This window comes from Poeciliopsis prolifica, unplaced genomic scaffold (genome assembly GCF_027474105.1).
Source record: "Poeciliopsis prolifica strain line A6 unplaced genomic scaffold, Auburn_PproV2 SCAFFOLD010, whole genome shotgun sequence".
Classification (NCBI taxonomy): domain Eukaryota; kingdom Metazoa; phylum Chordata; class Actinopteri; order Cyprinodontiformes; family Poeciliidae; genus Poeciliopsis; species Poeciliopsis prolifica.
The window spans coordinates 1,902,877-1,915,891 of record NW_026562385.1 but is presented as its reverse complement, the minus strand read 5'-3'; the positions used below and the strand labels follow the sequence as shown (position 1 = coordinate 1,915,891).

The 13,015-nt window shown below is 35.0% G+C and overlaps 1 protein-coding gene across 1 annotated transcript; it reads right to left on the bottom strand.

Moving 5' to 3' along the window:
- Positions 1 to 1,515: 1,515 nt before the first annotated feature.
- LOC129363686 (immunoglobulin lambda-1 light chain-like) lies at positions 1,516 to 12,766 on the bottom strand. The gene is made up of 6 exons (XM_055035930.1): positions 11,765 to 12,766; positions 11,531 to 11,675; positions 4,763 to 4,851; positions 4,353 to 4,678; positions 2,744 to 2,777; positions 1,516 to 1,935 (listed from the first exon to the last, which is right to left on the bottom strand). Exons 1-6 carry the CDS (start codon positions 11,802 to 11,804, stop codon positions 1,610 to 1,612), a joined length of 960 nt encoding a protein of 319 aa, XP_054891905.1. The 5' UTR covers positions 11,805 to 12,766; the 3' UTR covers positions 1,516 to 1,609.
- Positions 12,767 to 13,015: the final 249 nt, after the last annotated feature.

Here is a 13,015-nt window from a genome sequence, read left to right as displayed (position 1 = left end):
GCTAATAGTGAAACAATGTAACTGCAATCTTTGAAAGAACTCTTTTACACGAATGAATTACCTTAATGGGAATATACTGCTATACTTTCTCATCTTCAAATTTTAATCTGTTAATCAGATGTCTGATCTGTAATGACACTTTTTTTATATTAATAGAGTATTTTTGATTCTGATTCTCAGCATGTGTGTTATAAACACTGCTAAAATAAATCTAAAATGATGTTTATCTGTTCAGGGCTACAACCCTGTAACATGAGTTACGAGATTGTTCCATAACTCATGATTATACACTCAATGTTTATAACTGTCATTGGTTTGCACTTTATGTTTCTGCTCAAATAATTATTAAAAACATTCAACAGCATGTGGTGTGGTGATTCATAGTGTTAACAAGTAAAAACCTGGCTGAGCATGTGTGTTATGAACACACATGCCAAACAAGACACAGGCTGTTCTTTGCCTGGACTCCAGTCCAGAGTTATGGATGGACTAATGATCTCTGCAGATTGTGACTACGAGAATACATCCCAACCTTGTTTTAATGGTCACTTTGGGACGGATCAGAACCCATTTTTTCCCCCGAAAACAAGATATGACAAGATTCACAAGATTGAGTGAACAAGCTTCTCTTACTTGCTGAAAACAAAGGTGAACATGCTTTTATCAATCTTACAGTGGCTGCAGTTTTGTAAAAAGACAAAAAAGAAAATATTGTGATTTAGAACATCCTCCTTTTTTAAAATTAGTGTTTGTATAACCGAGAACATACAAACACTGATAAAGTACAACTAAAAACGTCAAATAGGTTGGACCCATCGCTTTTCCCGATAGACTCACTTTGAAGAGCTAAATTATGAGCTATGTATTTAATGCAATGATAAAGGATTACGTCTTGATTTTGATCAATTATAGAGAGTAATACAATTTATTTTGCTAATTCCACTATAAAGAATATACACATTGATATACTGATATTAGATATAAATTTGTTAAACAAGAAAAATTAAAACCTCGGTGTATCAGGGATTGTTCACTCTGAAACTGGATTTTATTATCTTTAAATGTGATATTAAAAGAAGCACAGCAGGCCTGCAGGTGTATCCTGTAAAAGAAGAGACAGCGAGAAGAGAAGTGATGCTTCATTGGCTTTAAACAAAATGCTCAGTTTCATTTGTTCATCTCTATCTAACATTATGACTTACTCAGACTGTATATTTGATGTCTTTAGGCCCACCGGTTGTTTAGGAAAAACTGCATATTTGAAACTTTACAATGCATATAAGGTTTTATACCAGTTGTATAAAAATAATAAATTGTGAAAACATTAAAGGTAATAAAGAAATAAATGTGATGTATGTTTTTTTTTTATTCTCCTCCACAAAGTTTCACAAACATCCCATTATAAGCTAAATTTTTTACTTTGGCACAACTACTCTCAATCACAAATAATGAAACACACATGAACACTTATTTCCAATGTAAAAAAGATTTATTAATGAAAAAGAAAGCCAAGGGAGCAATAAAAACTAAATAGAGAAGCAAGTTTTCTAAATTATGTAAGAAGCAAACAGAAACAAAACAGATTATAAATGATGATTAAGATCTTCTGCTATTCGTCAGCAGGACATCCTGACTTGTTGATGGTTTTCTCTGCAGTCTGGGAGCCCAAAGACACTTTGCAGACGTAGGCCTTGTTCATGTTCCAGTCTGATGTCTGGATGGACAGAGAACTGCTGATGTGGAAAGTCTGGTCTGGTTTCTGAACAGCAGTGCTGGTAGAGATCCCACTGCTCACTGGATTCCCATCAACCAACCAGTTCACATCAGCAAAAGGTCCAGACTGAGTGGACAGACAGAGCAGAGTGGCTTTGTTGGACTGGAGCTCAGCCTTGGATGGAGGGAAGACGGTCAGGACAGGAGGAGGGAGAGTGGAGCCTGGAAGGAAATGAAGATAATTAAATAAATAATGTACTTTATTTGAGAACAAATAAAAGTATTGAAACAGATGAAAAATTAAGCAATTCTAACAAGGTTTTTGAGATGAACTCATTAGATTAGTTTGAATGACTAAAGATGATGTGATTTAATTTAGCATCAAAGCAATAATACAATAATATTGTTTATACAATAATATTGTATAAACAAGAGCAAGATACAAAATATAAAAATCTGCATTGCTTATAAAAGTTTAGGGATGTATTTATACTAGAAAAGAAAAATCATAATTAAATTATTTTAATGATTATTATTAGTTTGTGGATTATTTGCCTGCAGTTTTGTCTTTCTTTAGATATTTTTTATTTAGAAAGTATTAAAATAAGGACATATTTAAATAAAATGTAAGTTAATGTAGCAAAAGGTTTACTGCCATTTTTTTACAAGAAAGATCAAATAAAACATGGATTTCACTGCAAACAATAAACCTAAGAGAAGAATATATGTGAATTACTGGTCAATCGTAGTCACGGTCTTCAGTATCTACATTTGCCAAAATGTCTTAGACATTGTCTGAAGATGAGATGTAAAAAACTCAAATATCTAACTTGTTTGGATTTGGAGAATTTGCTTTGGAAACAAGATTTTAAATGGTTGTAGGTTAGAATCCTTTTCATGTTCTACATATAAATATTTTTTTATAGAAATAAAAAAAAAACAAGAACTTAAAAAAACAAGGAAAGTGTAAAATTATATATATATATATAAAAGAGAGTCTCACGTCAAAGTCATTAAATCAAATCCTTACCTGTGACAATCAGCTTGGTTCCCGGTCCGAATACCACAGTGATTCAGTTTGTATACATCGCCGTACAAAAACCTTCTCATTGTTTCTGATGACGGAGTGGAAGTGAAACATCCTGCTGTGAGCAACTTTCACTGAAAACATCTCAGTCTCTTTATCATCCTGCCTTTATTGGAAAACACTAACTCACTTTGGTCTCTGTGGACATATTTAAATAGTGGTAGTATGGTTTATAGTAACAAATATGTGTTGTGAACTGTTTAATGTTCAAATATTTGATCAGTTTTGATGTCTGGGTTTTTGTCAGATTGTGAATCACTGTGATACAGCTTCATCTGCATAAACATCCCATGTCTGACAGAAATACAAAGCAGAGTCTCCTGCTTCTGTCTGTTTAATAATGAATTGATAATCAATGTCTGATGATGATTTAGAGTCGAATCGGTCTGAAGAGAATCCTGTTTCAAAGTTGAGTGAACTGTCATCGTGCAGAAAACTTAGAACACACTGAGGAACTCCATTAGGAACTTGTTTGTACCATCTGACATAATTTCCATCATATCTCTGAATGTTGCAATTTAGAACAACTTGTTGTCCTGCTGAGACTGTCCTGACAGCAGGCTCCTGGGTCAATGTTATTGCGGCATCAACACCTGACAACACATGGAGAAAAACCGTTGAATCAAAAGGTTTGCATGTATCATCTTAAATAGTCTGAGAAAAATCTTACATGTTAGAGCAGTGATGAGACTCCAGACGATCCCCAGCATGTTGTCAGTTTGTGGTGTAAATGTTATTTTCTGTGTAGCTGAAAGGTGAGCAGGTTGGACTGAAAGGAGGAGAGAAACAGAGGCTTATAAAGACCCTGAGGATAGGAGAAGAGGAGGAGGGGATTCATGAGTCTAAAATATCATTTTTAATGGGAAGATTCAGTGTATGTCTGAATTTTATAGGAATCAAAGCGTTTCCTTTGATTTATGTATTTTATATTTGAATATCATCTGAACATGTGCTTATGTCTGAGTGTGTTGCTTTTGAATACTTGAACTTCTCTTACTGTGAAAAGTTCTCTGGTCTGATCTCCACACCTTGTAATCTCTGTAACACAAGATTATTCACATAACTTTGCAAATGTAAAAGTGGAACCTTTCATAATAAAAAACCGCACTTTTATTGTTAGTAATAACTTTAGAGATTTATACAAATGATTAATAGACAATTTAAACACAGTTATAATTAAAAGATGTTTTAAACACTTTTTTCCCCCATGAAAATTCTATGGAAGGGAATCTTGATAAAAACATCTAACTTTAAAAAAGCAGTTAGGAGTAAAAGTTTGAGTCAATATATGTTTTCAAGTCCCAATATTGTTATCTCTTAAATTGTGAATTGAGTTACACTGAAAATTTAAAAACCAACAATTTACAAGGAAGCTTAAATATTTTAAACAAGCACAAAATTGCATCATACATAAAACAGTAAAAATCAGAGACATACAAGAACTATTTATGGATGGTTTGTTATCTTTCCATCAAGCAGTTCTCCAAGAAGCTGTCAAAAAGCAGAAGTGCTTGTGTTGAGGTTTTTGCCATGGCATGAATCACTGTGATACATAATTATTGACCGAGCCATCCCATGTCTTACAGTGATAAACTGCAGAGTCAGACTCTTCTGCACTCTTGATTATTAAACGATAATCTGTTGTGGACTGATGAGTAGATGTGAACTTTGGAGAAGAAAACCCAGAACCATAGCGTGGTGAGCTATCACTCCGATGAAAGTTCAGTACAAACTGTGGAACTTCTCCAGGAATCTGTTTGTACCAACTAGCACCACTGCCAGTGACACTCCCCAGGTTACAGTCCATGGTGGCTGTCTCTCCTTTCCTCACTGTCACAACAGCAAGCTTCTGTGTCACCACAGTCACACCACTCACACCTGCAAACAAGATGACATGAAGTCAAAAGAAACAAACTGATAGATTCAACTGTGCATCAGACTTCGATAAGTTAACCTCGTTACATGTTAGAGCAGTGATGACGGTGCAGAGAGTCCCCAGCATGTTGTCAATGTGTGCTGAGAATGATCTTGGAATGTGGAAAGTGACCTCACTGCTGACAGTTGTGAGAGATTAATGAATGAGGAGAGGATGCACTGCAAGGAGGCTTTTAATGCAACACAAACTGAGAGTGACTGATAGGAGGAGGAGCTCTCAGCTTCACAGTTTGAAATATTTTTTTAAATCGATACATTGTATTATACTTAACATGAAATTTTGTCATGTCTTTTATACAACAAACTAATATTTATTTATTGTCTTGCTTCTGTTAAAACATCGTGGAATGTGTTTTTATTGCCCTTTTCCACATTGTCTTAAATATTTGGTAAATTGATACAAGTAACTAAATATAACTTTACAGATTTTTGTCACAGTAAAACATATTCTTCTTTAAACCATTTTTACATTTTCAAATCATACTGAAGACACAACGATCACTGTGAAAGATGTTGAGACACTGCAATCTGTACATGTATGAAAAATATAAGTCAGAATTATTCTGAGAAATGCTTACACCATTACACATGCACCCAGATTAAAACTTACTGTAATTCACAGTTTTTGCTATGATAAACATTCCTAGAATAGTTGAATTTGTGCTGTAATCACCATTTTTAGGAAACTAAAGTCTTGGTTACAGGTTCACAGTGCCTCATGTTAAGCAAGCTCTGCAGTGAATGGCTTTAATTGGAAATGAGAATTTCCAAAGTACAGTTTGATTTCCTTTCATAGATGACTTTATAACGTATTCTGTAGCAGAGAGTAAACATGTATAATAAACCTTTCCACGAGCGTTTTGTTAAAATTAATTATTTCATCTACGTTTTATATTAGCTATATTTTGCTACATTTTAGTCACAGTATTTATTTTTCCATCTGAACAATGTAAAACTTGAAGAAATACAATTATTCAATATTAAATGCTTTGCCCTAAGACAAAGGTCTCTAACGTTCCTGTGTTAGAGCTTCTAATTGGTGCTGATTGGAAGTGAAGGCAACTGGCGAGTGTCTCCAGAATGACATCAGATCCAGCTTCAGATACACCATTCTTTCTGTCTCTCTGCCACTCTCTTCCCTTTTTTTTCCCACCATGGGGTTTTTGTGGGCTCCTCTATCCCTTATATGAAAGTAGGCTGATAGGAAAGGGGGCAAGACATGCGGCAAATATCCTCAAGTCGGGGAATCAAATCCATGACGGCTGCGTCAAAGACTCAAGGCCTCCAAATGTGGGTCGTGCTATCCCCTACGCCACCACAGCACGCCCAATTTTGCCTAATTAATGAAATGGCAAGGTAGTTCCTTCAGTTAAAAATACTGCCCACAAAATAACTGATTTTAAACAAGACTCCTATCCATGAACAAACTTTAAATAAATGTTTCAACAATGCAATGGCAAATCATGTACTTGTTTTCAAAGAAAACTTTGATTTCTGTTTGTTTTCTGCAAACAGCAAGACATGAAAGCAAAGAAAAATAATTATGGTGACCCAAATACACAAGTCAACAACATTAACATCAAGAAGACAGGTAATCCTTTCAAACTGGGAATTACAAAATGATAGGATAGAAAATGAAGGTGTCTGGACTGTTAGATTGTCCAGACCATTAGAATAGAACTCTAGAGGACTCTTTATAAGTCCCAGTCTGATTTATTGACTGCTTTTCTTAAATTGAATTAGAAATGTAAAGTTAAAACTAAAACCTTAAAAAAAGTAAAGCTTGTCTGAACAGTACAGTTTCTACTCATCAATTTATGTAAATTGCTGAATCCTCTCCTCCCTGTTTTCTCCCCTCAGACTCTTTATAAGTCTCAGTTTGTCTTCTTCTTTCACTAACAGGTTCGTCTTACAGTGTCATCATAAACAAGACTGAAGTCACAAACTGACAACATGCTGTGGGCTCTCTGTACAGTCATCTCTGCTCTAACATGTAAGTTACTCCTTTGTCTTATTTTGTGTTCGTTTTCAAACACATTTATCACTCATGACTTTTTCTTTGTACGTTTACAGATGCAGATGCAGCTAAAGTTTTGACTCAGCTGCCTGCTGTTCACTCAGTTTCTACAGGACAACAAGTTGTTCTCAGCTGCAACATTCAGATAGATCATGACCATTATGTCCGTTGGTACAAACAGGTGCCTGGTGGGACTCCTCAGTATATTCTGAGGTTTTATCATTCTTACAGTTCCCCCAGTTTTGGAGCAGGATTCTCCTCTGACAGATTTAACTCTAAAGCCACATCAGAAATTGACTACCAGTTGATTATAAAACAGGCAGAAACAGGAGACTCGGCTGTATATTATTGTGCCACATGGGATGACTCTGCTGAAGAACATGTACCACAGTGATTCACACTATGACAAAAACCTCTGACTGATTCACTTCTGCTTTCTGAGATTTACATTTAGCTGAATATAAAGACTATTATCACACTCTAGTTTTTTAATTCTTCTTTTTTTGTATAAAATGTTACAATCAATAAAATATTTTCATCACCAATTGAAAAAAACAACAACAAAATACTGTTAACACCAGAGAAGCACATTGCAGTCCATGAAGAATATGAATGCTAAAAGACAGAATTTTTATTGTGAGAGTATCAATACAATGATTATTATTTTAGTGGTAGCAGTTCTGCTTGATGTATTTATTTCTATTCTTCATTCCAATAATTTTCTAAAGTAATTTTATTTTCTCCTCCCATGAAACTCCTCTGTTGAAACTGCCATCAGGTTTTCTGAAAATGGCTTTAAGAAGCTCTTGCTTGTCTGAATTTCAGGTACTGGAGATAGAAAGACAACATAGTCTTGTGTCAACTGTTCAAGTTTCAGCTTTCTATAGAAACGCAAATATTTATTTTATGCTGTATGACGTTTTCAGTGAGTCAAAACACAAACAATAAAACAACAAATACATACAAGAAGGAGGAGAAGAGGTGCTGCAGGATGTGTCTAACATGAGGCTGATTCTGGAATGGTTGACAGATGTCATCTGATAAAATCGTTTTAACATTACAAATTGTTGTTGCATGTTTGCTTTTTATTTAAGTTTCAAATATTTCTTTCATAAAATTGTTTCAATTTGAAGTTAGAACTTTTGATTCATGAAGTTCTTATGTTAAGATTAAAACTTCAGGGAGTTTTCCCACTGAGACTTGAGTCCGATATTTACATATTGGGGAAGAAAAGCAGAATAGGCCTGCAGGTGTATCCTGTAAAAGAAGAGACTGAGTTGTGATGCTTCACTAGGTGTGGAAAAAACCCTCAGTTTCACATGTTCATCTTTTTTTTCCCCTCATCATTATGTGACATGGACACAATCTTTAATATTTTTGACTCTTATATTGATGTTTTAGAAAAATCAAAATATTTGAAACTTTATGATGTAGAAATGTATTTATATATTTTATAATATTTGTGTAAAAAACAATGTAAAAGTCTAAAAATAGATGAATAAGCATGGTGTATGGACACGTTTTGGTATCTTTCACAGCTAACTGTACAAACATCCCTTTAGAGGCAAAATATTTTACTTTGGTACAGCTACTCTCATTAATGTCTAGAAAAATACACATGAACTCACATTTCCACTGTATCTATAGTTTATTAATGAAAAAGAAAGCCAAGAGAACAACAGTTGTCAAGCACACCGAATAGAGAAGCAAGTTTTCTAAGACTTGTAAAGAATAAACTGAATAAAAAGCAGATTATAAATGATGATTAAGATCTTCTGCTATTCTTCAGCTGGACATCCTGACTTGTTGATGGTTTTCTCGGCAGTCTGGGAGCCCAAAGACACTTTGCAGACGTAGGCCTTGTTCATGTTCCAGTCTGATGTCTGGATGGACAGAGAACTGCTGATGTGGAAAGTCTGGTCTGGTTTCTGAACAGCAGTGCTGGTAGAGATCCCACTGCTCACTGGATTCCCATCAACCAACCAGTTCACATCAGCAAGACCTTTAGTTTCACTGGACAAACTGGACAGACAGAGCAGAGTGGCTTTGTTGGACTGGAGCTCAGCCTTCGATGGAGGGAAGACGGTCAGGACAGGAGGAGGGAGAGTGGAGCCTGGAAGGAAATGAAGATAAATAAATACACAATTTAATCAACAATAAAGCACAAGTTGGTCAAAACAGAGAATACAACTAACTTTAGGCATAGTCATAGTAGTCAACTGACAAATTTGTTATTTAAGAACAAAAAAATATTCATGCAGATGAAAAAGTCAGTCATTCTAAAAAAGTTTCTGAAATGTATTAAATGATAATGAATAATAAACAGGAGAAAAATACAACATATAAAAACGTGCATTATATATGATAGCTCTGAAGTTTATTCATTTCACAATTTTTTCATTATTTTTATGCTCATTATTAGTTTGGGGGATTTGTTTTGCCAGCAGCTTCTCTTTCTAAATATTGTCTTTTTTCATTTAGAAAGTAATAAAATTTAAAAATCTGTACCATTTATTTACAAGAAAAATAAAACAAAACATGAATCCTGCTGATATTTTATTGCAAACAACAAACTGAAGAGCAGATTGTATGTGAATTCTTGGTTAGTTTGTCAGTAACTACATTTGGCTCAAAGACGACCACAACTGTCATAGATACAGTTGGAAAATGAGACGATGTACAATTATCAAAACCAGATTTTGATCATTCAAAATCTGGTTTCAATTTTGAAATTAGCCGTGTGGCATAATTTGATATTTTTGTGAGAGAAAACACAACTGTGATAAAAACATAAAAATTGTTTTTAAAAATCTTTTAGCAACACAAACGTACACAAAGAAAAAGAAAATAAGTATAAATATGAAAAATGTCTTATTTTAAAGTCATTAAATCAAATCCTTACCTGTGACAATGAGCTTGGTTCCCGGTCCGAATACCACAGTGATTCAGTTTGTATACATCGCCGTACAAAAACCTTCTCATTGTTTCTGATGACGGAGTGGAAGTGAAACATCCTGCTGTGAGCAACTTTCACTGAAAACATCTCAGTCTCTTATCATCCTGCCTTTATTGGAAAACACTAACTCACTTTGGTCTCTGTGGACATTTTACTGAATATTATTTTATCATGAATATTACCATCACTATTTTTATGCCTGTTTTTGAATTTATCATCAAAGGTAATTTTCCAGAAAACAAAAAAGCCATGTGAATAGACGCCTGGTCTACGAAAAATGCATTGGACATTCAACTGAAAATCGGTAGGCCTAACAGCAGCCGATAATCGTGGGAAAAAATATTTCCTTTCTGTGCTAAGTCTTGCACAAAATGACCAGATAAAAGATGTAGAGCAATGCCAGTTTAAATTTTGATCTATTTGTAAAACGACAGTGCTCAGCAACATTAAAACGTGGTTATAACTGCAACTATATTCTTCTCTTGAGTGTTTCTGAGTTTCTGGTGGCAGAGGACTGTGTTGCATTCAGGAGAATAGGATATCAGAGTATCATCCATAAAATTCACCCACATTGGAACACAGCTTTCAGCATAAAAACAAAAGTTCCAGATCCTTTTAATGGCATACAAATAGGATTCAGGAATATGGATTGTATCTTTTTTGTTTGTTTATTCTTGTCGTACGGTCCTCTGTATTAGTTATTGCTCAAAAAGACTTGTCATACCAGCTTATTCCTCTGTATTTAATTTAGTTTCTTAGTTTATTCTTGCATTTTGTTCTTCATTCATTTTCATTTAATTTTCCTTGAATAGCATTATCCTCTCTTGATTTATTGTTATGTCCTCTTTAGTTTCTTTCATCGTTTATTGACGCTCACCACAAGTAATCTTCATTCATCCTGCTATTCACCTGCTGGGCCGCCTAATCATTATGTGTTTCATATTTCACATCATGTATTGATTTGTCACTGACATTGATTCTTCACTGTTCACTGTCAGACTGTGAGGGTATCGTGATTTTAATAATAATCAAGACCGATATTCCGTTGTCCTTCCATGGAAGCGGGCAGAATCCAGACAAACAATAAAACACTTTTTAATATAAATTGCTGCTTTGACATGATCAAATGATCATGAGCGCTGCCAAAACATATGTACAAAAATCCTCAATAAAAGGATTTTTATTGAAGAAAAATATTTGAATATGAAACGCCAGACAAGTGAATCACAGCAATGTCATCAGCCAGTGTAACGCTGAACTGATGCGGTGAAGCTACCTGTAGCAGCACCGCGGAGCTGCACCAAGAAGCTGCAAACACTGAAGAGAAAGAGAGCTACCATCGACACAGTCGTGGCCACGAATGTTTTAATGTTACACAACACAGTTTTAACAAGTTGCTCAAAGTCTAAACTGGTATTGTTGTGCATTTTACCTTTGAGCAAACACCCCCCAAAAGAATCCCAGCGCCTGCAATCGTAACATAAAGGAGTTCACAGTTTGAACAAATATATTACAAAGACTGAAAGTGTAAAAAATGTGGAATGGTTGCCTTTATTATTCTTCACTCCAGCAGTTCACCAGTTGTGAAAAAGCAGAAGTGTTTGTGTCAAGGTTTTTGTCATGGTATAAATCACTGTGTACGTACTCTTTGACAGAGCTGTCCCATGTTTTACAGTAATAAACTGCAGAGTCTCCCTCTTCTACATTGTTGATGATTAAACGATAATCTGATGTTGACTGATGATTTGATGTGAACTTTGGAGATGAAAACCCAGAACCGTAGTTTGGTGCACTATTGCTATGATAGAAATACAGCACCCACTGTGGAACTCCTCCTGGAATCTGTTTGTACCAACGAACACGACTGTCACTAACACTCCCCAGGTTACAGTCCATGGTGGCTGTCTCTCCTTTCCTCAGTGTCACAACAGGAGGCTTCTGTGTCACCACGGTCACACTGCTCACACCTGCAAACAACAAGATGACATGAAGTCAAGAGAAACACAGACTGCTGAATCCAACTGATCTTCAATCTGCAGTAAGCCATCCTCCTCACATGTTAGAGCAGTGATGAGAGTGCAGAGGGTCCCCAACATGTTGTCAGCGTGGGCTGAGAATGATCTTGAAATGAGTAAAGTGATCTTACTGATGACAGATGAGATACTTTAGTAGATGAAGGAGGATGCACTATAAGGAGGCTTTTAATACAACACAAACTGAGAGTGACAGAAAGGAGGAGGAGCTCTAAACCTCACAGTTTGAAAGACATTTTTGAATCAAATTCATTGTAGCCAATATTGTATTGAACAGACAGGTGATATTTTGTCACGTCTTTTATAAAACTAATGTTTTTTACCGTCCTGCTTTTGTTAAAACGTCTTGGAATGTGTTTTTACTGCCATTTTTATATTGTCATTAATACTTGGCAAATTGATTACTAAATGTGTTAATCCAATTAACAAAATATAAATAAAGACTTATCACAGAAAAACATATAATTTGTTTCAAATATTTTTTTTTTGATTTTCAAACATTGACAATAAAATAAATTTGAATTCTGCCTGTTTTTTGCAAACATCATGACAAGAAAACTAATAAAACAACTGTGGTGACCCAAATACACAAGTAAGCACAAACATCAGGAAGACAAGGAATTACAAAATGATAGAATAGAAAATGAGATTGTCCAGAACATTAGAATAGAAGTCACAGTCTGATTTATTGACTGCTTTTCTTAAATTGAATTAGAAATGTCAAGTTAAAGTTAAAACTAAAACCTTAAAAAAAGTAAAGCTTGTCTGAACAGTACAGTTTCTACTCATCAATTTATGTAAATTGCTGAATCCTCTCCTCCTTGTTTTCTCCCCTCAGACTCTTTATAAGTCTCAGTTTGTCTTCTTTCACTAACAGGTTCGTCTTACAGTGTCATTATAAACAAGATTGAAGTCACAAACTGACAACATGCTGTGGGCTCTCTGTACAGTCATCTCTGCTCTAACATGTAAGTTACTCCTTTGTCTTATTTTGTGTTCGTTTTCAAACACATTTATCACTCATGACTTTTCTTTGTATGTTTACAGATGCAGATGCAGCTAAGTTTTGACTCAGCTGCAACATTCAGATAGATCAGAACCATTATGTCAGTTGGTACAAACAGGGGCCTGGTGGGACTCCTCAGTATATTCTGAAGTTTTATCATTCTCACAGTTCCCCTGACTTTGGAGCAGGATTCTCCTCTGACAGATTTAACTCTAAAGCCACATCAGAAATTGACTACCAGTTGATTATAAAACAGGCAGAAAGAGGA

What these genes read in the sequence shown, in the direction of transcription:
- LOC129363686 (XM_055035930.1), bottom strand. Translation starts at nt 11,804, where the DNA reads ATGTTGGGGACCCTCTGCACTCTCATCACTGCTCTAACAT. An exon ending in CGTCATCACTGCTCTAACAT is followed by an intron (nt 4,679 to 4,762) that starts GTAACGAGGTTA and finishes TCTTGTTTGCAG; the next exon opens with GTGTGAGTGGTGTGACTGTG. An exon ending in AACCAAGCTGATTGTCACAG is followed by an intron (nt 1,936 to 2,743) that starts GTAAGGATTTGA and finishes ATTTCCTTCCAG; the next exon opens with GCTCCACTCTCCCTCCTCCT.